The 27,124-nt window shown below is 49.3% G+C and overlaps 1 protein-coding gene across 3 annotated transcripts in view; it reads left to right on the forward strand.

The window, feature by feature from the left end:
- The window catches only part of KCNQ1 (potassium voltage-gated channel subfamily Q member 1), a 408,725-nt gene that overhangs the window by 310,913 nt on the left and 70,688 nt on the right, over positions 1–27,124 (forward strand). For all 3 annotated transcript variants that reach the window (XM_053560814.1, XM_053560813.1, XM_053560815.1), the window contains one exon: positions 22,138–22,213. In XM_053560814.1, the coding sequence (XP_053416789.1) occupies positions 22,138–22,213 (76 nt within the window). The remainder of the gene's footprint in view (positions 1–22,137; positions 22,214–27,124) is intronic.

Here is a 27,124-nt window from a genome sequence, read left to right on the forward strand (position 1 = left end):
GAGGCCTCCAACTGCATGAGTTTCTTAAACATGTATCTGTTTGAATTCTCCCTTCTACCAACAACTTTGATAATTTATCTAGTTCTAAGCATTGTCCACTTCATCTGGGTTTTTACGTTTATGAGCTCACAGATGTCCCCAGTAGTCTTACTTTTATTACGTTTGCAATTTCTGTCACATCAATCCACCTACGTTGATATCTCACCAAACTACGTGTGTGCAAGGCGTTCTTTCCCTTTCTTACAAAATGGTCTTTGCTGAGATCTATTTGCCAATGATTGTAAACTGTGACCTGCCACCTATTTTTATATGGCCCAGGAGCTAACAGTGGTCTTTAAATGTGTAAATAGTTGAAAAAAAAAAAATCAAAAGTAAAACAACAGTTCTGCTGTATGAAACTTATATGAAATTTAACTTTCTGTCCACATGGTAAGTGTCACTGGTACTCATTTACCCACCATCGATGGCTGCTTTCATGCTACAAAGACAGAGCTGAGTCCTTGCCCACCCAGCAAACCAACAGCACTCTGGTTCAAATTCTGCACCCTGCCATTCATGGCTTGTCCCAGTCCAGCGTGGCTATGTGTTCCCCACCCCATCTAACAGGCCTCTCCCCTCTTCCTGATTGGATCCTCCCATCTCAGGCTGTGCCCTGCCTGGAGGGCTTCCATTTCTGTACACTTAGACCCGACCAAGCCAACTTGGTCAAGTTCCCAGCCTTACCTATCTCTGAGCTCCTGGATGCTGACTCACGTAGTTCCCAGTCACAATGGGACTGGGCAGCTTGATGTCATGACTTGGTTTAGGTGCTCACCATCTCCCCGGTGGCCACAGAGCATTGCCTGGTCATGGTGCCAGCTGAGCTCAAGATGTCCCAGTACAGAGGCTGGGCCAGTGGGCAGATACCCAAGGTATATAGGGAGAGGCAGAGGCTGGGGGACACTCAGAACCTACACAAGTCCCAGGTGTGTTAACACACCAGGGCTCAACCTATGACTGGCTCCCCACACCCTCACCAGGGCAGGACTCAGAGCCAAGGGCTCAGTGGCGGTCAGCCCTGGACAGCCTCCCTGTCCGGGAGGCTGTGGCTGCAGAGACCAGGAGGGAGTAGAGGCTACCCAGCCGCCACCTGCCCCAAGAAGGGCCAGTGTGACCACAGGCCCCCAGCCCCTCAAGTTCTTGTCTTATCTGACTCTTCGTGTCTTCAGATTTAGACCTGGGGGAGCATTTTGATGTTTTTCCCCAAACCTGGGCACCCTGCGGGGGTGCGGCTCCCTCTGCCATGCTGCATGGACTTGTTGGCAGTCCCTCATCAGTTCATTAAGTGTGTCCTTAGAGAAGGCAGCCCATCGGAGTGTCACCTGAGCCAGGGCCAAGGGTCTGGGGCTACAGTGTGGTCCGTTCCTCTCCCAGCCTCTTCTCTCTCACCACCATTACTGTATTTATTTTAAATAAGCTTTTGATTTTAGGACTGCTTTAGAAGAATAGAATTATGGAGATAGTACAGAGAGTCCCCGCACCCCTCGCCCAGTACCCCTGTGGTTAGCGCCTCACGTTACACGCTCACCACCTCCAAGGAGCCAACAGTGGGGCTTTACCATTAACTGAAGTCCATATTTTTGTCAGTTCCTTACTTTTCTCTACTGTCCTTTGTCTGTCCCAGGACCTGTCCTGGATCCCACATGGCCCGTGTCCCCAGGCCCCTTTATGTGTGATAGTTTCTCAGACTCTTCCTGGGTCTGAGGACATGGCCAGGTCTGAGGAGGGCAGGCCAGGTGTTTTGTAGGCTGCTCTTTGATTGGAATTTGTCAGGCATTTTCCTCACAAACTGGGGTTGTGGGTTTAGGAGAAAGACACAACCACCAGGGTCCACGCTGTCCTCCATCTCCTTGCAGAGGCCAAGTGTGTCATCTCCTCAACTGTGAAGTCACCTTTTCTCTACTTCCCCTATGGTCCTCCCAGAACCCACAAGGATTTGGCTCTGAGGCCTGGAGAGACCCCAAGACATGGGTCAGCCTGTCAGCCCATATGAGCCCCAGTGTGGGCAGATTCAAGAAGGGACCCCCAGGAATGAGGTCTGGCCTCTGCCTGGATCAAAGCCACGGCCCGTCCCCCAGGGCAGGGAAGCTGGGAGGCAGGCGGGGTGACAGGTCATTGCCCCGGGCAGGCGTGGGAACCCACACATGGCCCTTTCTCAAAGGCGGGTGCAGTCCCTGAGGCCCAGCAGGGTCCTGGAGCCTCTCTCACTGGGTGCATCCGAGCCTGGCCTGGCCGGTGGTGGAAATGCAAATCTAATTAGTCTGGCATTGAGCCGCCTTAAAAGTATTAACAGAGCCTTAAACTGTGCTGTTGGACGGGGATGAAGAAGCGCCTCTGAGAGAAATTACCGGATGGTGACAAAGCACCAATTTATTAGTCTTCTCCAATGGGGATTGTGCAAAGGACATTAATTACTTTAATGGGACTTATTTTGCTTCGTCGCCCAAAGTAATTGGTTTATTAACCTCTCCTTCCCTTTTGGGAGGAAGAGAAGGGGAGGTGGGGGGCCTGCACCATGTTCTACAGCCCTGCCCCATGGGCAGCCTGTGCCCTGTCCCTGATGGCCTGGGCAGGGGCCACCTAGCACCCACTGTGTGCCAAGTGCTAGGAATGCAGCCAGAAGGACAATAGGCCCCTCAAGGAACGTGCCTTCCCCTGAAGGCCTTCAGTCCACTGCTGTCACAGGTGTGAGAGAGCAAGGCACTTTGGGGTGTGAACACAGGCAGGTTTCATGGAAAAGGGCCAGTGTGGGGGCAGGACCTGGTCAGGGCAGGAGCAGCAGCCAGGGCAGATGGGGTTCCAGACACTGGAGGGAAGGACTCAGGGGTGGGGAGGCAGGTGAGGCCCTGAGGAGCAGGCTTCCCCTGCTCAGCAGATGAGGAGTGATAATGTTCCATTTCAAAACAACCCCTCAGGCTTGGAGCAAGCCGTCTGGAAGTGGACCAGAACTGGCTGCTTCCCCACCACCCCACAGGATTCTCCAGAAGGCCGCTCAGGCCTGAGGCTCTTAGGACAGTATCTGATTTGCAGATTACACTTTACACTCACATTGTTCTCTAGGGCAGGGGCTCTCAGAGCTGGGGGTTACCCTCTCTTCCCTCATGGAGGCCCAGAACTGAGCAGGAAAAGACCCCCACCCCACCCCCTCATTAGTTGGGGACAGGGCAGGAACTAGTGTGTGCTCAGACCTTGGGTGGAGAAAGAAGAAAGTCCTGAGGAGTGCTGGTTGGGCCAGTGTGCCCCAACCCTGAGACCTCACCATGTTGTTCCAGTGGGGACAGCTATGTGTGTTGGAGAGACATGGCAAGGTGGGCTGAGGATGAAGGGCCAGACCGTCAGGGGTTGCTTGGGTTGGTCCCCACAAGGATACCACCAGCTGCCTCCAGGCAGGGTCCTCACCCTCTCAGGCTACATTCCCCATCCCTCCAGGTGAGTGTGGGCCCAGCTAGATGTCCTCTTAGAGGTGCGGGTCTCAGGTGGAAAAAGCCCGGCAATGAGGGCCCGGTGGGGCTCCCAGGCTCAGCACCACAGGCCACACAGAGCCCACAGTGATGCCCTGATACCCCACGCCAGGCCTGGCTTACTCATACAGCTCCAGGTCTGGCCAGCAGCTGCCCTTCCTTTCTGGGCCCCAGGGGTCATCTGTCATGAGAGAGGGGCATACTAGGCCTTTCTCGCCTTCACTGTGAGCTTCAGGGTTTGGGATCCAGCCAAGTGAGGGTCGCCATACACCAAAGTCCCCCCTTTCACCTGGCAGCCCTCTTCCTACCCAGAACGTCCACCTGCACTCTTTGTAGCTGTCACCTTGTCCTTGAATATAACTGGGAGCTGAGGGGCCCTCTGTGCTGCCGCAGATGTGAGCCAGTTAGGGCCCCTGAGTGGGCAGCCTCTGGAGCAAGAGGAGAGGGTATGTACCACACCAGCCAAGTCCGTACTGTCATTTGAGGGGCAGAAAGTGACTCAGAAAGCCTGGCCACCCCATACTTAACATGACTGGGGCCTTGGGAGGAAGAAGCTCAGGCCAGGCCGAGTGTCTGAGAGACCCCCCAGCCTGTGTCCTTCACTCATGCCAGGGGCCTATCCCACCAGTACTCCCTAAGAGGCTCCAGGGATGGTGCCAGGACCCACCTGCCAAGGCTGGAAAGAGGCATAGGCTCTGCGAGGAGGGGATTGGGCCAAGGTTGATAGAGCTAGGAAGGATGAGAGTGCTGGGGAGGACTTACAGGGGATGGAAGAGGCTTAGTGTCTTCAAGGTGGTTTTAGGAAGAGGTGTTCTGAAGGTACGTGGGCTCTGCCTCACACTGGCTGTATGGCCTGAGGCAGGTAACTGAGCCTCTCTGGGCCTCAATATCCTTATTAGTACAACAGGGATAACAGAGCCATGAAGGCAAAGGGCTCTGACACCGCAAGCCTATAGAACACATTGTCATGATTGGATGAGAGAGAGGGAAGGTGGAGAACAGCCAAGAAGCAGCTGGCAGAGCTGGGTGCCTAGGGAGTCTCGCTGGCAGGACTGGGGCAAGGCCTTCAGGGACCCTACCTGAGGTCTGGTGGGTCCAACATCAGAGTCAGAGCCAGGGCAGCCAGAGGCAGGGTCTCTGGGGAAGTTGAAGAACAAAGTGTATTCTGGGGAAAGATGGGACTGAGGCTGAAACAGGATGGAACTCTCAGCCGAAGGCCAAAGTCATAGGAGATGTGGGGGAGCCATAGGTGGCCAGTAGGTCTCACAGAACCTCAGAGTGGCCCTGTGAACTGCTGGGCCCTTCCTGGAGTCTTTCCCAGAGCCTGAGTTCCTCCTGCCCCTCCTGTCCATGCAGAGTCCCTGGTGTAACCTCCACGGCATCTCTTCCCCTGCCTGGAAAGAGGCCCAGGCCAGGACTGGGTTATTTTGTCATTCATAGGCTTGGAAGGCAACGCTTACAAATCACTTTTCTAGACGAAGACCAGTGAGAAGCCCCTGTCATTCTTCTGAGACGCTAGAGCTTTTCTCTCCCTTGTCTTAACCAACAAGTTCCTGATAAGTCATTTCAGCCAGGCCATTACTGATGGCCCATAATCTCCTGGGGCTGCCAAGCGAAATGGGATCCCCTGGCTCTTTCACTGAAAACGCTTTTCTTGTTTTCTTTCTCTGGCACACTGGAAGCTGGCCAACTCACCAGTTCCATTAACTTAATGAGGGCTGACAGCCTGCGACAAATGTCCTCATAATCTCCCCAGGATTTAAGTGGGGTCCTCCCCAGCCGCCTGCCTGCACCCCAACCTCGCTAGCTCATTACCTCTGTCTACACGCAGCCCAGCCCCTCCCGGGAAGGAGCCGGGACAAAGCTACATTTCTTTGACAGCTCCTTCCTGGCAGCCCTGTGCAGGCAACCCCAGACCTTTAAGCCAGCCGCCCAGGTTGGGGAACCCACACTCCCTATCCCATGGGGCCAGAGCCGGGCCACATTGATTTCTGGGAGCTTATATTCTTCCAAGCTTGGAGTTATGAGGCCGTGACTAGCTTTCTGGGCTCTGTGTGTCCCTCTGAGAACACGGTATTGTCACGATGAAAACTTATCTTCATCCACAACTTCCCTTCTGGTTTCCTTCCTGGACCCATAGCTCCTGAGGCCTCCAAAGGTGAAGGAATTTGCCCAACCAGCTGAGGCCCCCCTGGGGATTGGCTTGGGGTCTCCTGCATGCTCATCCAAAGCCTCATCTTCTGCCCGCATATACAGAGGAAGCCCCAGGCACTCAGAAGGAAATCGACCCCAACATCTGGGAGAGGGTCGGATCCGGAGGATGGATGCCCATTGGCGAGGAGAGGAGTGAACAGAAGTCTGAAGTAGGCATCCATCCCACATCCCACCCCCAGGAAACCCTTTCCCTGATGTGGGAGCTTGAGTCTCATTGGCATAGAAGGCAGCAGGAGGGACTAAGAGCCAATAGTCCAGGTTCCCAGCCAAGCCAACCCCTTCTCAACAAATCACTATCACGACTGGGTTAGTGAGGTAGGTGGTGCTTTCTGGAACCTGAGCCACTCCTAACTGCCCTGGGATCTCTGTATTTTGTCATTTGCACCTGGTCACCTGTCTGGCAAAGACAGCCTGGACAGGGCCTGAGGGTCAGGCTCCTGCCTCTGTGGTTCCAATTCCTCAGGAAGCCTTTCCGTGCCAGCTCCTCCCTCCTCAGACCTCTTCCCTTGTTAGAGTCCCCAGGGGCAAGACTGGTGGCATGGGATGTCGCTCACTTGGGGGTTTTCTGGTGGTCTTAGGGCCACTCTGGATAGGGCAAGAGTATCTGGAGGTTGAAACCTACTCAATTCTCTTCATTTTCACCCAGAGTGTGGCAGACCCATAGTAGATACCCACAGGTGTGACAAGAGCTTTCTTCAAAGATGCTTTTCTACAAAGCTAGAATTTTGTCAGACAATCATTGTCACCTCAGCATCTCTCTGAGATGTATGCTATACTATCCTCCCCAGAACCCCTGAAAGGCTGTTCAAGTCGAGACTGGCCCTGTTCATGCCTATTTCTATCACAAGACTCTAGCAGGGGTCCTCAAACGTTTTAAACAGGGGGCCAGTTCACTGTCCCTCAGACCGTTGGAGGGCCGGACTATAGTTTAAAAAAAAAAACAAAAAACTGTGAACAAATTCCCATGCACACTGCACATATCTTATTTTGAAGTAAAAAACAAAACGGGAACAAATACAATCACACTGCCACATGTGGCCCGCGGGCCGTAGTTTGAGGACCCCTGCAGTCTACAGGAAGAGTTTGGGAGTTGAGCCACATGTGCTGAGTTGTGTTGACTTGAGTTGAACTGTGCCAATAGAGCTAGGGTGAGTTGGCTGAATTAGTTTGAGCACAATTGAAGTGAACTGAACTGAGTGGAGTGAATTAAGCAGGGTTGATATGAACTAAGCTGAACTGAGTTGGGTTGAGAAGCTGGCTTATCTCACCTGTGCCTGTGGTTTCTGGTTGCTCCAGTACAATACTGGGGTCTTAGCCCACTCAATGTTGTAACAAAGTAACTCAGACTGGGTGGTTTATAATAGAAATTTACTGTTCTAGGGGCTGGGAAGTACAAGTTCAAGACACTGGCAGATCTGACATCTGGCGAGGGCTCTGTCTGCTTCATAGACACATGCCTCACATGACAGAAGGGCAAAAAGTGGCAAACAAGCTCACTCAGACCTCTTTTTTTTAAGGGCACTAATCCTATTCATGGAGGCTCTGCCCTCATGACCTACCTACCTCCCAGAGGCCCCACCCCTAATTCCACCATACTAGAGCCTATGTTTAATGCATGTACATTTCAGAGAGACACAGTCAGACTATGGCACCTTCATCCTGGTGCAGCAGAGAGAATTGATTCCTTCCTTCCAGTTCTGGAACATGTAAAACGAGTTGCCTTTGCTAAATCCATTTCAGCCACCTGTCCTTGTGACCCTTGCAGCATTTCACTGCCAACCAGGAAGGTCTGCTCTGGCTGGTCAAGACTTAGGGTAGCAGATGTGAAAGCAATCTTATAAAGACATATAGCCCTATGTGTTCAGTGTTATATGTGATGTAACAACATAGAACAGAGAAAGCACATTAACTCAGAACCCTCCCAGAGAGCCAGAGGCTCACGTTTCTATTCCATTTGGACTAGGCAGGCCATCCCAAGAGCTTGGATGTCATTAGGTGAGCAGCAGGGAGCCACAGCAGCATGTGGGGGTAGTGGTCACAAGATCTGTGCTTTTTCACTTGGAATGGCCCTCTGGTCACCACTATAGCGAAAGGTTGGGAGGCGGCAAAGCTGAAGCCAGAATAGGGAGTTAAGAGGCCTCTACACTTGCCTGGGGAGGGGTGAGGCCAACCTTAGATGCTCTCGTGAGGTACCTTCTGGGTCCCTGAACACCCTAGAAAGGAAGGGATCCCTCCAAGAAGGGTTATGCACCCTTGGGCAGGGCCAAGAAGGTTGGGGACGTCTCAAAGCCTTCCTGCCTCTCCCTGCAGCCAAGCAGCCTGTAACTTCCACCCTTCCCTCCCAGCAACTCCTGCTCTTGGAAGTGACATGGGTGGTCCGCCTCACCTTTTAAAGTGTACACTTCAGGGACTTTTGGTACACTTGCAGGGTTGTGTACCACCACGGCTATCTAATTTCAGGACATTTTCATCACCCCTAAAGCCCCAACCTGTATAGTCATTCCCACTCCCCACCTCCCAGCCCTAAGCAAACACTAATCTGTTCTCCATCTCCATGGATTTGCCTGTTCTGGACGTTTCATATAACTGGAATCATACAACACGTGGCTTTTCGTGGCTGGCTTCTTTCTCTTAGCATCATGATTCTGAGATTCATCCACATTGTAGCAGGTATCAGCACTTTATTCCGTTTTATGACTGAATAATATTCCATTGCATGGACAGACCACCTTTGTTTATCTGTTCATCAGCTCATGGACATTTGGGGTATTGCCACATTTTTGGCTACTATGAACAAATCTGCTATGCACCCTTGTGTACAAGTTCTTATGTGAGCATACATTTTTATTTCTCTTGGGTAATATGCCTAGGAGTAGAATTCCTGGGTCATATGCTAACTCTATGTTTAAAATTTTGAAGAACTACAAGACTGTTTTCCATGGTGGCTATGCCATCCTACACTCCCACCAGCAGTCCACATCCTTGCCAAAACTTCTTATTGTCCTTTTCATTTTAGCCATCCTAGTGGGTGCAAAGTGGTATCTCACTGTGGTTTTGATTTGCACATCCTGAATGGATGATGATATTAAGCTATTTTCACATGCTGATTTGCCATTTGTATCTGTTCTTTGGAGAAATATCTGTTCCAGTCCTTTTGATTGAATCGACTCATTGTTAAGTTGTAAGAGTTGTTTTTCCATTCTGTGCACAAGCCCTTATCACATACACGATTTTCAGGGGGTGAGGGGATGGGGGGAAGAAAAGAAAAGAAAAATCCAGCAGCGACAGCAGCATTTCCTTATGTAGTAATGGAGAGAGACTTGGACTGAGAAGGGGGCAAGCAAAGTTTCTAAACTGTGTGTGTCCTTAACCAAAGGAATAAACCAGTGGATGAAGGAGGAAGTAAAAAGAGGGCCCTGGGGCAGGATTTCCAGCAGCCATGAGCTGTCTGCCCTGGGCTGCCTGTGTGACTTTGTACACAGAGTGAATGCATAACCCAGGTTCCCAGTGCTGCCTGGTCACACCATGTATCTGGCAGCCCCCTCATGGGCTGCCCATTCTGTTTGTACCCACATGCCATGAGCGCAGGGATTGGTGCCAGAAAGAACCTCTGCTGAGTTTTTGCCACCACTTCCAGCCTCTTACCTCTGGCTATAGCATCCTCCAAGAGGTTTTCTCATGGAATTTATTAATATGATGATCCTAACATTTCTATGGATAAAGAACCATTAATAACCAAGACCTTCTCAAGAAGATGAAGGATGGGCCGACCCCAGAACATGGGAGGAGGCTGCAGTGATTAGGATGTAGCAGTTTGGGCTCAGAAGTAGATGATTAGCCCAATGGACAAAAATAGCTCTCACCAAGGTGGCTTTGTGGTTCCCTAGAATAGATAATTATCTGTAAGGAAAAAGATAAAACTGGACCCCCATCCACACCATATATAAAAATTGGACTCCAGGTGGATCTAGGAATTAAAATGCAAATACCTTAAAACTCTTACTTAATAACACAGGTTTGTTAATGTCTTTTATATCTTGGCATAGAGAAATATTTTTTAGAATACAAAAGCATTAACTATGAAAGAAAAATATTGATCAATTTGATTATATAAAACAAGGATCTCTATTCATCAAAAGACACCTTAAAGAAAGTGAAAAGTCGGCTCGGGCACCTGTAGTTCGAGCGGCTAAGGCGCCAGCCACATAAACCAGAGCTGATGGGTTCGAATCCAGCCCAGGCTTGCCAAACAACAATGACGACTACAATCAAAAAATAGCCAGGCATTATGGCAGGCACCTGTAGTCCCAGCTACTTGGGAGATTGAGGCAAGAGAATTGCTTAAGCTAGAAGTTGGAGGTTGCTGTGAGCTATGATGCCACAGCACTCTACCCAGGGCGACAGCTTGAGGCTCTGTCTCAAAAAAAAGAAAGAAAGTGAAAAGTTGAAAACTGAGAATTATAGTAGTTTCCTGCTGCTGTTCTATGGCTTAGAACAGCAACATTAATTATCTTTCACTTCTGTGGGTCAGAAGCAACGGGTCGGACTAGTCTGACAGGTGCATCAGGCCTGGTCCTTCTGGAGGCTCCAGGGGAGAGCCCATCTTCTCTCTGTTCCATCTTCTAGAGGTGCTCACATGTCTTGACTTGCAGCCTCTTCCTTCATCCTCAAAGCCATCAGGTTGCCACTCACATACTTTTCCATGGTCACACCTCCCTCTGACCACAGCTGGGTGTCTTAACTTTTAAAGACTCAGGTATTGAATAGGATCCACCTGATAATCCAGGATAAACACCCATCTCAACGTTCATAGCACTAATCACGTCTACAACATCTCTTTTGCCATAGATAACATAGTCACAGGTTCTACAGGTTAGGACATCTTTGAAGGAGCCACTATTTTGCCTACCACAGAAGTGGATATTCTCAATGTACCACATTGACAAAGAACTAGTATACATAGAACTGATACATATAAACTAATATCAATTCAAAATTGATAAAATGAACCAGAATAACTAATCAATACAAACATAAATAACCAGACAGAAAAATGGGCTAAAGAATTGCTCAGCCTTTTGCAGTAAAAAGTGCACTTGCCCAGTGAGTGTGAGAAGGTGCCATTTACGCAGCCCACTTTCATCGTCTCTTTGGCAGAAATAGCAAAGTCTGATCACAGGGAATGTGGACAGGGATGTCAGGCTTGTGTCTCTCTCACACTGCTGGTAGGAGCACACACAGTGGGGCTGCCACTTTGAGAGCGTGGCATCACCCCTAGGTTGTGACTCCACACAGAGCAGCCCAGAGTTGCATGTCAGCTGCGTGTCAGAGTGCACCCCCGAGGGAACCTCCAGTGCATGAACAATTGGGAGGGGACAGGAATGTGTTGCAGCACTGGTCACAAACGCCTGTGCCTGGCAACCAGCCACATGCCCATCAGCAGGAAGGAGAGTGTGTACACGTGGAAAACCCACACAAAGGAGGATTTCATATCAGTTAACATGAACAAGCCAGACTGACAGACAACCATGTGGGTAAGTCTTGGCAATGTAAAACCAAGGAAAAGCACAAAGTATATTTAGAAAGTTTAAATTACTAAAATAAAAAAATATGACTGTGGGAATACATATAGATTTAATAAAATCATACAAAAAAGAAAGCAAGGGACGTAGGAACACAGGGTTCAGGTTGATAGTTTTCCAGGGTTGGAGAGACAGGGGGACAATGGGGGTCAGGGGGGTCTAGTTTCATTTTGAACAGTGAGTTTCTAGAGTTTGTATTTTTAAAAACAATTATCTAAATATTGTATAAGAAAATTACACACCATAACCAGGAGAGATTTATTCCAGGTGGGTAAGGCTAGTTCAACATTGAAAACTCAATTACTGTGATCTACCAAGGAGCTTCTTCAACTTGATAAAGAGCATCTAAAAAATAAAGAATCCCACAGATAACATCTTAATGGTGAAAAGACAGAATTCTTTTCCCCTGCACAAGGCAAGGAGGTCTACTCTCACCACTTCTATTCAACATGGTACTAGAAGTTCAAGCCACCATAATAAGAAAAGCAAAAGAAAACAGGCAAACAGATTAAAAAGGAAGCTATGAAACAGTCTCCATTTGCAGATGATATAATGGTCTATGTAGGAAATCCCCAGGAATCTACAATAAAAACTTCTGGAACCTAGGAGTTGGGTAACATCACAGAATATAAGATCAGAGCACAAAAATTACCTGCATTTCTATACACCAACAATGAACATGTAAAAGCCAAACTTAGGTACACAATACCATTCACAACTTCTCCAAAGAAATTAAATATTTAGGCATAAATTTAACAAAACACATACAGATCTATATGCTAAAAATTACAACATGCTGATGAAAGAAACCGAAGACCTACATAATGGGGAGACATACCATGTTCATGGATTAGAAAACTCAAAATATTAAAAATCTCAGTGTTCCCCAGAATTATCAGTAAATTTAACACACAATTTCTGACAAAAATCTTAGCAAGATTTTTACTGAACAAGGACAAACTAATTCTAACATTTACATAGAAAGGAGCATGCTCAGGAATAGCTAAAATAATTTTGGAAAAGAATTGAGAGAAATCACCCTAGTGATTTTAAGGCCTGAATAGTAAGGAATCAAAACAGTGGGACATTAATGAAGGGACAGACACATAGATTCATGGGACAGAACAGGGAACCCAGAAAGAGACCCACATAATTGTGCCTAACTGACATGTAAGATGAAGTTGAAATCACAATTCAACAAAAGAAGGAGACTCTTTCAACACATGGTGCTGGGCCAATTAGACATCCACAGGTGAAATAAGGAATCGTGACCTAAGTCTCACACTTCTTATAAAAATTAATTCAATAAACATCTTGGACTTAAATGTGAAACATAAAACTATAAAAGCTTTAGAATAACATGTAGAAGAAAATATTCAGGATCTAGGACAAGTGAAGAGTTCTTACAATTGATACTAATGCACAATTCATTAAAGGAAAATTGATAAAATAGATCGTATGGAAAGGAAAAACTTTTGTTCTGTGAAAGACCCTATGACGAGGATAAAAATACAAGCTATAGATGGGAAGAAAATATGTGTGAACCATGTATCCAACAAAGAGTTAACATCAGGAATAGAAAGAACCCTCAAAATCCAACCATAGAAAATCATCTAATCAAACTAGAAAATGAGCAGGGTACAAAGGGACATTTCTCTGAAGAGGATCGGTGGCAGACAGGTGCACTAAAGGGGGTCCAAGATCAGGGGCCTTCAGGCAAATGCAATTAAAAGCACAAAGAGCTGTCACTACACCTATCAGAATGGCTAAAATAAAAGGTAGGGACACCACCAAATGTTGACGAGGATGCGGAGAAATGGGACTGCCTGTGTGTTGCAGCTTCAAGTGTAAAATGATACAGCTGCTCTGGAAAATAAAGTGGTCGTGTCCTATAAAAGTAAGCTTGCAACTACTGTACAGCCCAGCAACTGCACTCCTGGGCGTTTATCCCAAAGAAATGACTTACACTCACACAAAAACCTGTAAATGAACGTATATAGAAGCTTTATTCATAATAAGCCAAAACCTGACAGCAGTCCAAGTATCCTTCAGCAGGTATATGAATCAACAGACTGGCACTTCCATACCTTGGCACACACCTCAGGCAACATTGTAGATGGATCTCACAGGAATTACACTGGGGGGAAGCCCCAAAAGGTCACTTACTGTGTGATTCTGTGTACATTCTCAAAATTTGAATTTTAGGGATGGAGAACAGGGTGACTGCCTAGGGGTTAGGGACAGCAGGTGGGGTGACTGCACAGGGGCAGAAGGGGGTCTTTGTAGTGGGGACGCTCCTGTGTCCTCACTGCACTGGTGATCAGAGGGGCTGTGCTGTCATACTGTGGACCCACACGCAGCTCACCAGGGTCTGTCTCCTGCTCTTGATGTTGTTCTCTAGCTGTGTGAGATGTGGCTGTTGGGAACCTGGCAAAGTTACAAGAAAACAATTACAATTGTAACCCGGCAAAGTTACAAGAAAATGTTGTACACAGGACCTCTCCATACAACGTTTTCTTATAACTTCTAGGAATCTACAATTATTTCAAAACAAAAAGCTAAAAATAAAAAGGAGCGTAACACCACGTCAGGAAGTGTGAGGAAGTGATGTGTTTGTGTCTGCAGATGGCCATGTGAGAGGAAGAATCTGGAAGGCCCTCCAGGCCCCACGTGCATGAGGTGGCCCTCAGGGGAGTGGCCTGTGAGGATTTTGATTTCCTCTTCATGCTGCTGGGCTTTGCCAGCCTCCTGGGCCCCCAGATCTGCCTCTTTCTTCTCATACCCACACCCAGCAGGGTTGGCAAAGGGGCCCATGCAGGAGACCCATCCTAAGGATGTTCCTCTCCCAGTGTCCTGTGGTGACTTGTAGGACCCCCACCAAGCTCACGCCAAGCTGGGGCCCTTAAAGACAGCCAGTGGGAGCCTACCCGCACAACACCCCTGCCAGGCCTACGCAAGAGGCCCCTCTCCCAGACAGAAAGGCTGGTGAGACGAGCTGGGCATGGGGCAGAATGGGAGGTCCCCCAGTACCCTGGCACAGTCCTGTGCTCCTAGGACACATAGTGGTGGGGCTGCATAGGACTGGAGAGACGGGCAAAGGAGGTACCCCAACACCCCAGAAGGGAGGGATAGAGTTCTTATTTGCTTACCCTCTGTCCATCTCAACTCACAGGCAGAGCTGACATACACTCCTTGTCCCAGAGTTAGAAGGTGCTCCACGCAGGCTTAAGAGCTTGTCCAGGGAGCAGGTGCAAAGAGCTCCCATCTGCTTTATCTTGGTGGCTGGAGTCTGGGAGGGGCTCTGCTTAAACACAGCTAAAGTAGCTTTTGGGAGGGGCTGAGGCTTGACTGTCCTGAGCCTGTGTCCCAGGACCCTTGAAGTCACCTCCTGCTACCCACAAGGACAAGCCTAACAAGCAGCTCTGCAGGTGGCGGGGTGGCCCCTGGTAGGCCCGACAGGCGCCTGCTCCGGGAAACTTCCGGCCTTTTCTTTCCCACAGTGTCCCCTTGATGGCCCCACAGTGACATGTGTGCTGAATGCAGCAGCTGGGCCTGGGGTGGCCCGGCATCCCCCAACCCAGGCCAGTCTGGCTCACCCTGGGCAGCACTGCAGCTCAGGGCTTTGAATTTGACCAATTCAGAAACAACAGGTCCTTCGGCAGGCCCAGCCCCCAAGACCACTACGCCTGGGCTGTGTGCCCAGCCATAGATGGGGGGGAGCAGTGAATGGTGAGTTAGGGAGAGGCAAGGCGGTGCACTAACAAAGGGACCAACAGATCAGTAACTTGGTGGGTGAATTAATGAAGGAACAAAACAGATACAGATTGGAGACGCATGAATGAGTAGACAAATGGCGTGGGCCTTTCTCAGGGGCAATGCCCAGAGGCTCCTTTTCCTTCCCCATGACACCCTGGTCACCCAAGCCAAATGGGGAGGGCAGGGTGGGTGTGCAGGTCCACCTCCTCTCCCCCACCAGGAGAGGAGGAAGCCAAAGGCCTGGAAGGTGGCCCAGTCTGGGCACGTGGGCACAAGCCCTGGGACCTCAGCCCCTCACTGCAACCAGGATCCAGGGGTCCTTTCCCTGTGGGCTCAGTGAGCCCCAGGCCTGCATCCTGTCCCTGTCCTTCATCAGCCTTTGCCTGTGTCCGAGTGACAGGAGGGGCATTTGGCCACCTTCCAGGCTAAACCCAACATAGAGAGAAAAAAAAAAAACCCTTGAAAGGAGCTAGCCAGGTCCTTCCTCTGGGGTGGTGGAGTTGTCTGTGTCTTATCAGGGAGGCCAGGTAGCCAGGGCTGTCAACAGAGTAGTAGCCAGCCCATACCATGGCCTGAGCAGAGCTGGGGACCAGGCCTGGCCAAGCCATTTGGTTGCAAAGGCTCTGGCTTGCTTCTGGGGAGGTGGCAGAAGGTGGGGAAGCAGTGGCTTTGAGAGGCCTCTGGAGCAGTCACTGGGTGTGGCCCTTTGAGGAAAACAGGATCTGAAAAGGCCTGAGTGTTCTTATTGGACGTGGGCCACATCTGGGCCTTGGCGGTCATGGCCACCAGCACCCAAGGGCCCAAGTGATGGCCAGGGGACCCTTTCAGAGTGAGGTGCTCATGGAGCCCTGTCCTCTACCTGCTGCCAGACCCCTGGGGTTATGGAAGGAGATGGGGACCTGAGGCTGGCAGGATAGCCCTCCTGCTTGTTGGGCCTGGAATGAAGGGCTTTGTGAGGCCATCCAAGAAATCGTGGGGTCTCCATTTGGCCCAACATTTTTCTCTGGACAGTCCGTGCTGCTGTGCGGCACTAGAGAATCTGCCTATCAGAAGGTGTGAAGCTATTCTTCTGTTTTCTTCTCTGTTTAGGTCTGTGAACTAACTCGAATTAATTTCGTGACTAGTGTATAGAAGGGACCGAGGTTCATCGCATGTATTTTCACGTGGTTATCCAAATTGTTCCAACACCTTTTATCAAGAAGAGAATTCTCCCCCTGACTCAATCAAAACAGTGCGAAAGTGCCCAGGTGTGTTTGTGGGTCTGGATGACCCAGTCCTCCACTGGCCCACCAGCACTGCTCTGTGGCGGTCATGGGTGGTGTGAGTTCTGACTGTCGTCGTCGTCCTCCAGAATCATCTTGGATGCTCTTGGCCCTTTGCATTTTTATTTATTTATTTATTTATTTTTGTAGAGACAGTCTCACTGTACCGCCCTCGGGTAGAGTGCGATGACGTCACACGGCTCACAGCAACCTCTAACTCTTGGGCTTACGCAATTCTCTTGCCTCGGCCTCCCAAGCAGCTGGGACAACAGGCGCCCGCCACAATGCCCGGCTATTTGTTGTTTGCAGTTTGGCCGGGGCTGGGTTTGAACCCGCCACCCTTGGCATATGGGGCCGGCGCCCTGCTCACTGAGCCACAGGCGCCGCCCCCCTTTGCGTTTTTATAAATATTTAAAATCAGCTTGCCAATTTCAAAATAAACAATAAAAAGCACTCTGATATTGACTGCAATCATATTTAACTTACACCTCAATTAGGGGAAAAGTAACATCTTATAAATATTGCATCTTCTTATACAGAAATGTAATATGTCCCTTGATGAATTTAGGACTGTTTAATTCGTCTGACTAATGTTGAGTGTTTTTTCATGTAGAAGTCTTGCTCATCTTTTAACAGATTTATTCTTAAGTTTATGGTAAAGTTTATGGCTTTCAATGCTATTGTCATTGATATTTTTTAATTGTTTTTTGCTAGCGTATAGAAACAATTATTATTGTCCTTAAAACTAATATTTTTGCTAAATTCATTTATTAATTCTAATATTTTATGTGATGATTTGAAATTTCTTAGAGATTTTTTACATACATGATTATGACATTATTGAAAATAATGATGGTTTTATTTTTTCCTGTCCAATCATTATACCTTTTATCTCATTTTTCTTAATACACTTCTGGGATTTCTGGACAATGTTAAATAGAAACGGCGGCATCTTCGTCTTGCTCCCTGTCTCAGGAGGAGAGTGTGTAGTTTTTCGTGATTAATTATGTTTGCTTAGGGTTTGGGGGGGTTTTGTTTTAGTTTTTATAGATAATGGAGTCTCCTATTCCTAGTCTGCCTGAGAGTTGTGTTTTTAATTATAAATGGATCTCAAATGTTATCAAATGTTTTTCTGCATCTTTGCATTGATTATGTTTCTTCTTACTCTGTTGATATGGTAAATTATGTTGATTGATTCTCCAACATTAAGTTAATCTTGCACAGCCAGATTAACCACACTTGGTTTATGTCTCGTGTATGGCACTGGATCACACTTGCTGGCGTTGTGTTTAGATATTTGCATCTATGTTTGTGTGAAAGAGTAACCTGTGATTTTTCCTTCTTGAAATATCCTTGTCAGGTTTTAACGTCAATGCTATGCTGCCTCATAAAAGTTATTCTACAAAGATTTGCATAAAATTAATAGTATTTCTTCCATTAAATGTTTAGAAGAATTTGCTGGAGAGGTCGTTCAGACTGAACAGTTTGTGGGAAAATCATTAAAATTCCAAGTATAATTTGTTTAATTAATGTTGAAAGTGTACATATTGTGTTTTTTAAGTTCATCTGTCTTATCTAAATTATCAAAATTATTTTTATTTATAATACTCTCAAAATAGATCTTTTTTTCCCCTTGGGATATGAAAGTATAACTTTATTTTATATCAGGAAGGTGGGGAAGAGATGAGAAGAGAGCAGGGCGCGAGAGAGGGGAAGATTGAGGGGGAGAGCGAGAAAGAGACGAGGAGAAAATGGCATGGCATCCCAAGGGACAAAGGAAGAACGCCTGCAGCCAAATAGATCCTTTAGTGTTTCCAGATCCAGACTGATACTCCATTTTTAATTCCTAACACTGGTGATTTGTGCCCCCTCCACCATCTGATCAATCTTGCTAAAAGCTGATCAAGAGAACAAAATTTTCACTTTGGAGATCACATGAACGTAATGTTCGGGTTTTTTTGTTCATTGACTTGTGCTCTTATCTTTATCATCTCTTTGCTTTCACTTTCTTTGGGTTTAATTTGCTATTTTGTTAACTTCTCCAGGCGGATTCCAGCCTCTCCTCTGTTTCAATGTACACATTTAAAGCCATAGGTTTCCCTCTATGCACTTATTTGCCTGCAAATGATGTTATTCTTTTCTCTTTGACATTTGAGTTAGAGTGTTTAGTCTCCACAACACGTGGAGAGTCCTTCATTTCTAGTTTAATCTTACTGTAGTCAGAGAACGTATTACACATGATTTACTTTTTTCGAAATTTGTTAGAATTGCTTTTAAAGCCTTACCTGTCGTCTCTTTTAGTGATGCTCCGTGCGTGCTTGGAAAGCTGCATGCTGCTGTGTGTACCAGTTGAGCCACGCTGCTCAGGTCCGTCTCTCTGCTGAGGCTTTAGCTGCTTTTTTTCTGTCCATTTCTGAGATGCATTCAAATCTCCTACCATGTGGATTTTCTCCTTAACTTTTCAGTTGTTCCAGTTTTCTTTGTATATTTTAAGATCATGTATTTAGCTGTATACAGGTTTACAATGGATCTCTTCCTGCTGAATTTACACTTTAATCATTATGAAAGATCCTATGTCTCTAGTAATACTTAAAGTCTGCTTTGTCTGATAGTTTGCCTACACCAACTTTCACTTGGCTACACCAAGACACATTTTTTTCTATCCTTTTATCATCAATTTTTCTGTATTTTTTTTTTTTTTTGAGACAGAGTCTCACTCTGTCGCCCTGGGTAGAGTGCTGTGGCATCACAGCTCACAGCAGCCTCCAACTCCTGGGCTTAAGCGATTCTCTTGCCTTCACTTCCCAAGTAGCTGGGACTACAGGCGCCCGCCACAACACCCAGCTATTTTTTGGTTGCAATTGTCATTGTTGATTTTAGCTGGCCCAGGCTGGGTTCGAACCTGCCAGCCTCAGTGTACATGGCCGATGCTCTACCCACTGAGCAACGGGCGCTGCCTAATTTTTCTGTATCTTTAAAGTGGATGTATGTCGTTGCTTTTACTCCTCCCTGACAATATTGATCTTTTAATTAGAATATCAATCCACCCGTAACGCATGCAACCTGCCCTCTTACATTTCTTTTTCTTTTGTATTATCTCTTCCTCCAGTTCTATTTTCTCTCCATGCTCCAATCTGGTTATTTTCTTTGAGTCCACAAGAATTTTTTCCTACTGTGTTGCCTCTATCGAATCCATCTATTGCATTCTTAATTTCCATTATTGCTCTTTCTATTCTAGAACTTTTTAATATGTTTTTATTTCTCTGGTGAAATTCCCCATCTCTTATCTTAAACTAGGTATATGGTTATTTTTAAGCCCTCGTCTAAAAACTCCAAAGCAAACCACAATCATCTACTTGCTCATGAGTCTGAGGGGCAGCAATCTGGGTTGCTCAGCTGGGTGGTCTTCCTTGGGTTCACACACACGGCCGTGCTCATATGGTGGTGGCCTCCTGGTGACTGGGTGGTTTCAATTGCTCTCATATCGACTATCAGCGAGCACCCCTCAGTTTTCCTTCACGTGGCTTTTCCAGCTGGCTAGCTCAGACTTGTCCACAGGCAGCATTCTAAGAGGGGGAAAGTGGAACCCACAAGATCTCGTAAGGCTGAAGCACAGGACACACGGGTCCACTTCCACCGTGGTGGAGATAGACTCCAGCCCCCAATGGGAGGAACTACAATGAATCTGCACCAACCTTTAACCCACCAAAGCAAAATTCACTCACCCCTCCAAGACACGTAAAATTCTCACCCAATCGTGTCATGCTCAAAATCCTGCATCTTGTGATCCACCTCTTCTTCCAGACTCGGCCCCATGCCTGGCCCCCGAATCAATGCTCTATGTTTTAGGGTACTGTTGTGACAATACTCTCCTCTGAGTCCCAATTTCTTTGTCAGTTATCTATTTCTACACAGCAAGCCACACCTAAGCTTATTCAGAGATAATTAATTTCTTTGCTCATAACTCTGTGGGTCAGAAATTTGAGCCTGGTGGAGGTTGTTCTACAGCTTTGCTTGGGGTGACTCATGCAGCTGTGTACAGTCCCCTGGCAGTTTATTCAGGGAGTGGTCTAAGACTGGCTCATTCACATGTCTAGTGGCAGCTGCTGGCTGTCACTTGAGCCCCTCACTTTTCCTCCATTGTGGCCTTGCCAATCAGCAAGCTCAGGCTCATTCACATGGCCACATCCCAAGAGCACGTAAGTTATACACAGTGTTAAGCTCTCTAGCGTTCATTCTTTCAGTCACATAAAGTCAAAAGGACAGCCCAGATTCCAGTAGTAGGGAATAGACTCCATCCCTTAATGGGAGGAGCCCTAAGTAGTAAAAGCTGTTAAATGAACCACAACTTTAGATCTGCTTCTATGGTCTATTTTGTCCCTTGGTTTTCAGTCTTTCATGTTGAAAAAACTGTGGAGGCTCAATGATACTATCTCATTACAGATAATTTTATTTTCTTCTGGCAGAAAGTAACTGGGAAGAGCAGCTTTCTCCAGTCAGGGATTGAGACAACGTGAGGCTAAGTAAAGAGCTCTCAACTGAAAACCTGGGGTGTTTACCAGGGCTCCCTGTTGGTAGCTTCTCAACCCAGTGACATGAATCTACTAAGTTCTGGGCTAGCTTTTTACACCCATCACTGCTGCTTTTTGCTCAGTTTCTCCAGATCTTCACAACCGGTGCAGCTTAGGAATTCACAAATGCTTCCAGGGAAAATGGTTTAAAAGGGGCTCATTGCTCTGTGGTCCCCTGTTCACCAGGATCCTGTCCCTTGTGTCCTGGTATATCTTTGTGTCCCTAGACTCACCAGCCCCAGAAGCCCCGCCCTGTTCATATACTGGGTGGAGAAAGGTGCTGAGGAGAAAGGGCAGCCTCAAATGTGGGCTCAGCTCGGTTGCCTCCTTTCTGTTTCATATCTGAGCCCTTCAGGTCTTTCTTATTCTCCAAAGCCTTCAAACAGCTGTCTGTTGTTCTCACTGCTGGTGTTTAGTTGATGGTTATGGATGTTTCCATCAGAAGGGTTAGTCAGGGAGAAATAGCCAGAAGCTACGAATCCTACTCTGCATGTAGCTATGTTTTCTTCCAGTCTTTTTATATGCGCACACAAGGTAAGACAATTAAGTTCATGAACTCATCCTAGAAAAAGTGATACATATGTCCTTGTTGGATATCACTGTGGTCATCAGGTGCTCCAAGGGGAGCACTTCAAAGGTGACCATAGTAATATTCAGCACTGAAGTATGCGGTACTTTTTCTAGATGAGTTTGTGAGCTCAATTGTCAGGCCTGGTATATATCATCTCTTTCGTTTCTTTTTTTTGGATAATGTTTCTTTGTTCAAAAGGAACTTTAGAGGTAAAACAACATGGCCCCCTTCATGGAGTGGTTTAGGTAGTAACTTTCCCTTATTAATTTGTCCTCAGCCCCTATATTTTCCAAGTGCCTATTTATGGGGCTATGTAATGTTCCAGCTGAACGGGCAGCATCTGCTTGCCCCTTCCCATCCCATTCCCAGGGTAGAAAGAAGTTAACATGACTCCACTGTAAGATAGAGCACCTGTGCCAGGGCCTTGGCCCCCATCTTCTGAGCAACCCAGCAAGGCAGGTGTCCTCCTTCCCCACAGATGAGGTGAAACCTTTCACTTTTAAAGCCTCTTGCCCCCAACCTCCCTGGAGCCCCAGGCAGGATATGGCCTTGGAGATCTCTGTGCAATTCTAGAAGGCTCTAGGTTGCATGCAGCAGAGGCACTTGAACCTGGGACAGTGTAGCAGGGGACAGCCAACACAGGGCAGCTGCTTACACCCTCCTCTCCTTTGTCCACTGTAGGCTGCGGGACCACCATCGGGCCACCATCAAGGTCATTCGGCGCATGCAGTACTTTGTGGCCAAGAAGAAATTCCAGGTCAGCCCAGTGCTAAGCCCCCTACCCCAGGGCTCTCTGGTGCTCTCCTTGCCCACAGTGGAGGCTGTCATGGTCTCCATTTCCAACCACACAGGCAGGCCTGTTAGAGACCTGCCCCCCAGTAAACACCCTGTGTGGACCTCCTTATCCATCCCTGAGAAGCCCCTGCTTCCCCCCTCAAAGGATGCCCCTGAGGAGTGACCTAAAGGGACATGTGGCCTCCCCCTTCACTAATTAGGAGGCAGCACTGGTAAGGGGTGAGTTGGTAATGTCAGGGCCTATCAGAGACAGTGTGTAGTTGGCCCCACGTCACCTGGGCAGTAAGTAGGGTCCCTAGAGCCAGGACCCTCTCCTAGGCTGGGTAGGTGTCCCCAGCTCCTCCTCCCATGTGAGCCAGGAGAATGGAGGGACCAGCCCCATGTGTGGGAGGTGGGGTCCCTTTGGCTTGGTGAGGCTGGAGCTAGTTGTCAGCAGTCTTCCAGGGCTGGGTTCCCTGCAGAAGTCCCATGGGCCCTCCAGAGTCCAAGCTCTTCTGCTATGGGGAATAGTCAGACCGAGGTGGCAGCAGGGGGAGGTTTAGTCCTTACTTGAGAACAGGTATTTAGGCATAAGAGACAGGCTCCTTCAGGGTGGTCACTCTCCTTCTAGAAGGCCTAGATCACCAAGCCGGGAAGGTTGGGGATGACTTGCCCGAGTGGTCATAACAGCACCCCTACCTCCAACACCAAAGTGCAAAATTAACACAGGCTCACTCATAGTCCCCTCAGCAGAGTCCCCACCCACCTGGCCCTGGAGTGGCCACACCACAACCTCTAGACCCATGGGAGGTTCTGCATGCAGACCCCCATCCCAGGTAACCCTGAGCAAGTTCTTCCCCAACTGCTGTGGGAGCAAGGGCTCTGGGACTGGCACAGGACTGTATATACCCCCATCAGACAGCTGCCACGAGCACCAGGAGCAGGCCTGGGCCAGGCCCTCACGAGGATGGTGTGTGTATCCCTCCCACCCCCATCCTGGCTACCAGCCACCACCTTAGGGCATGATTTGCACATGTAGCAGTCCACAGTAGTGGTCGGCCACCTGCCCTCCTGCCTACACCACTGAGGGGTCTTTTATGGCTCAACTAAGCCACGTTGTGCCACAGCTCCCCACAGGGCCTGGGACTTCCCATTGTCAAAACAAGAGTCACGGTAAAGACCATTGTCAGCTGGTGCTGGGACATCTGCCTGGCTGTTTTGGGAAAGACCCGGGGCCTCCTGGACCTGGGCATCTCAATTCTGGGGGAAGGCTCGCTGGGGCAGGGAACCAATGCAGGGACACTGAGAGAGGAGGCCCCAGCCTCCTGGTGGTACCAGTACCCACCCAGGCAAGGAAGAGACTGTAAGACCCTCTCAAGGGTCAGGTCTGGGCAGGACAGTCCTCAGGGGCAGAGGAGACCAAGGGAAGGGCCAGGGTATCACCTCCTCGCTGGACAGCAGCATGTCCATAACAGCTAAAGCCACTGGCCACAGCCTGGAGAAGCAGGGAGTTGTGAGGGGTCTTCCAGGGTGAAGATGATAAGCCACTAGCGACCTACGGGACATCATCAGGTCAGGCACAGGGTTGCCTGAGTCACTTCCAGGGCCGGGGGAATCCAGCAGAGAATATGGACCTTTGTGGCTCCTGGACAGGCCCAGCCCCATGGTGATGTGGGTGCTTCCAGCTCAGATCAAGAGGCTTTCTGCAAGGGCCCTGGCAGTCCTTGTCCCTACGGCACAGGCCCGAAAACTGGTCCTTGGAGAGGAGTAGGCTGAGAGCCCTGCACTCCCTTCTAGGCAGAGGTGCCCTTTTCTGCCTCAGCACACAGGTCAGGGTCCTGAGAATGGCCCAAGAAGGCTTCTGGAAGCAGACTGGGTAACCCTCCCTCCTCACTCTCTGTTGCCCCCCTGCCCTGGGGACCCTCAAGCTCACTGGCAGCAGGGGGGCCAGGCAGGGGCCAGGTGCCTCTGACTTCCTCAGATGACTTTTGTTACCAGGGTAACTTGGAGGGTGGGGAGAAGAAAGTTCCGGAAAGAAGGAACCAAAACTGGGGAAAGGAGAAGCCCTGGCAGTGAGGAGCCGTGAGGGGGTGCAGGGGCTGCCTATGCCCCCAACCCAGCTCTCAGGTCACTTCCCTTACTCCATCTCAGCCTGTCTGCTGGCCTGCACCCCCACTCACCCCTGCCTGGCCTCAGGGGCTGCAGACATGGTGGGTGGCCCCACCCCCGGGCTGCTTAGCTGGACAATAAGTCCCTGGCCAGCTGCCCCTATGTCTGGCCCGAGGAGACAGAGCCTCTTAGCCCTTCAAGTTTGCCTTGAACTCCCCTGTCCACCGTCAGTCAGTCTGGACGGGCCGTCATCATCTCGGCTCATCTCGGGCTCCTGCTGCTGCTGGGGGAAATTAGTTCTGGAGAGAAAATAGAGATGGTCTCTCTAGCCAGGCCCTAGGCAGCCACTCGACAAAGGCCACAGGAGCCCTGGCCAGGCCCTTGGGGGGCTTTGTAGCCCTCAGACAAGTCTCCCTGGGCTGGGATGCCACCAGGCCATGGTCCTGTGTGTCAGTGGGCATTGCTGGCACTTCCTGGGCTATGACTGACGTGGGGTAAGCTGGGGGCTGGAGCACAGTGGGAGCCTGGGGGCCCTGCCCAGCTCTGCCCTTGTAATGGTGCACACACTCAGACATACACGCTCTTCCCTCACATAGGCACATTTGTGTAGACATGTATCCAGAGGCCTCTGACACACAAACCCACACTCGTGTGATTACAGTGGCCCATGGGTGCCTAGGTCCTCTGGGGACCAGCATAAGGACTTGCTCCCACCCAGGATCAGGCCTCCATCACCTCAAGCTTTGGACCCAGACGGTATCCCAGTATCCCCTCCTCCCCTCACCTGCCCCACACCTCATGAGGCACACCTAGAGGTGCCACACACCTCATACAGCCCTTCAGTCCACAGGAGGCTGACCACTGTGACCTGGGGCCACCTTGAACATGTGCCGAGGGGAGTCTCAGCCACAGCCATAGCCACGGCCACCTCTGCCTCTAGCCAGTGCAGAAAGGACTCCCTGAACTTTCTCATCTGCCATCTTATTTTATCCTCACTCCCTCCCTGTCAGACAGAACAAAGTACAGCTTAGCTATCCAACCTATAGAAGGGAGGAATGAGGCTCAGCATGCCTGTCTTATAGAAAGAAAGATTAGGCTCAACATCCCATCTTACAGAAGGGAGAAGGGCTCAGGATCCCCCCAGATTACAGAGAAAAAGAATAGGTGTAGCACTCCATCATACAGAAAGGAGGAACAAGGCACACCATCCCTATCTTACAGAAGAGAGTAGGCTGGCTCAGCATCCCTCATACAGAAGAAAGGGGCTTAGCACCCCATTGTACAGAGGAGGACCTGAGACCTGGGATATGATCACTAGTCTGTACCTAAGTGTAATTTTCATGACTGTCAATAAGCTGAGTATATGGCAGGCCAGAAGGTCTGTCTAGAGTCCTATCCCATACCTGACCCCATGGCAGGTCTTGGTGTGTTGGCCACTGGACAGTGCAGGTGGTCCCAGTGCCTAGCATAGCTCAGAAGCAGAAGACCCTTCTATTGGGGGCACAGCAGTGTTGTGAGGAAGGACACCCCATTCCAACCCTACCAGCGTCAGGGTCTTCCCCTCAGAGGCTGGTGCTGCCAGTGAGGTCCCTACCCGCTTGCGTCATGTGGGGAGAGAACCCCCCTAGACTCTGGGGCCAGCCCCTGGTAGGGAGAATACCTCTGGTATGCCTTAGGATTCCTGTGTCCAGTGCAACATTAGGTGGCTTGTAGCAACTCTGCCAAGCCCCTAGATTGGTAGCAGAACTCTTGGGCATGTCAGAAATGTGCCCAAAGCTAGGAGCGGGTACCCAGAGACCTGTCCCAGGGAAGGGGGGGGGTCCCCATCTTTCTGGGAAAGTACAAGTGGCTACATACCCTCAGATTAGGGAAGCCCTGGTCTCTGGAGTGGAACCCTAACAAAGGAGGACTCAAATACGTGGGCAGTGAAGATACCCCCAGATAGCCCGACCCTGGGCAGGCATTCAGATTCCATGTCTCTCTAGTCCTCTGCCTCAGTGGCCTCCCTCTGGCCTGAGCTGCCCATGCCCTGCCAAGCTGCTGAGCCCTTTAAGTTCCCCTGCCCAAGGCAGTCAAGCCCTAGCTCATCACTGATGTGAGCTATTTGCATGCTACCCTGTTTCCCCGAAAATAAGACAGTGTCTTATATTAAGGTTTGCTCCCAAAGATGCGCTAGGTCTTATTTTCAGGGGACTTTTTATCTTTCCTGTAAGTAGGTCTTATTTGCGGAGGATGTCTTATTTTCCGTGAAACAGGGTAGTGAGGACCACCTTCGGCCCCATCTGGTCTCCCGGCAGCCCTGGCAGAGGGGTCGGTCCTCCCATGCAGGGCGGCTCACTTATATGGGACATCAGTCCCCCCACAATACCCAGCTGCTCTTTCTGGGTGAGAGCCTTGGCTTTGAGGGCCCCTGGGAACAAGGACATAAAGGCAGCTGAGGTTTTGCTGACATCACGAGAAGCTTCATTTTCTCTGTTGTGGTTTCCGGTGATGTCACCTGAGCCCCATTTGTGGGCTCAGAGCTGGCGCCAGGCCTGGGAGCCCTGGAGTCACCTCCCTGCCCCTATTGGAGCCTACAAAGACACCTATCACCCAGAGCTACAGGCTGAGGATGTCATCTGGGGTCAACCCTGCCCAGTGCTGGGGACTACCAGGAAGGGTACTTGGTGAACTACCTGCCCACCCTGAGAATGGTGGGGCTGATGCCAGCAAGCTTGTCCAGGGTCCGCATTGGGCCTCAGTATACAAAACCACACCGAGCCATGTACCCTGCTACCAGGCCCAC

This window comes from Nycticebus coucang, chromosome 14 (genome assembly GCF_027406575.1).
Source record: "Nycticebus coucang isolate mNycCou1 chromosome 14, mNycCou1.pri, whole genome shotgun sequence".
In the NCBI taxonomy this organism is placed as follows: Eukaryota; Metazoa; Chordata; class Mammalia; order Primates; family Lorisidae; genus Nycticebus; species Nycticebus coucang.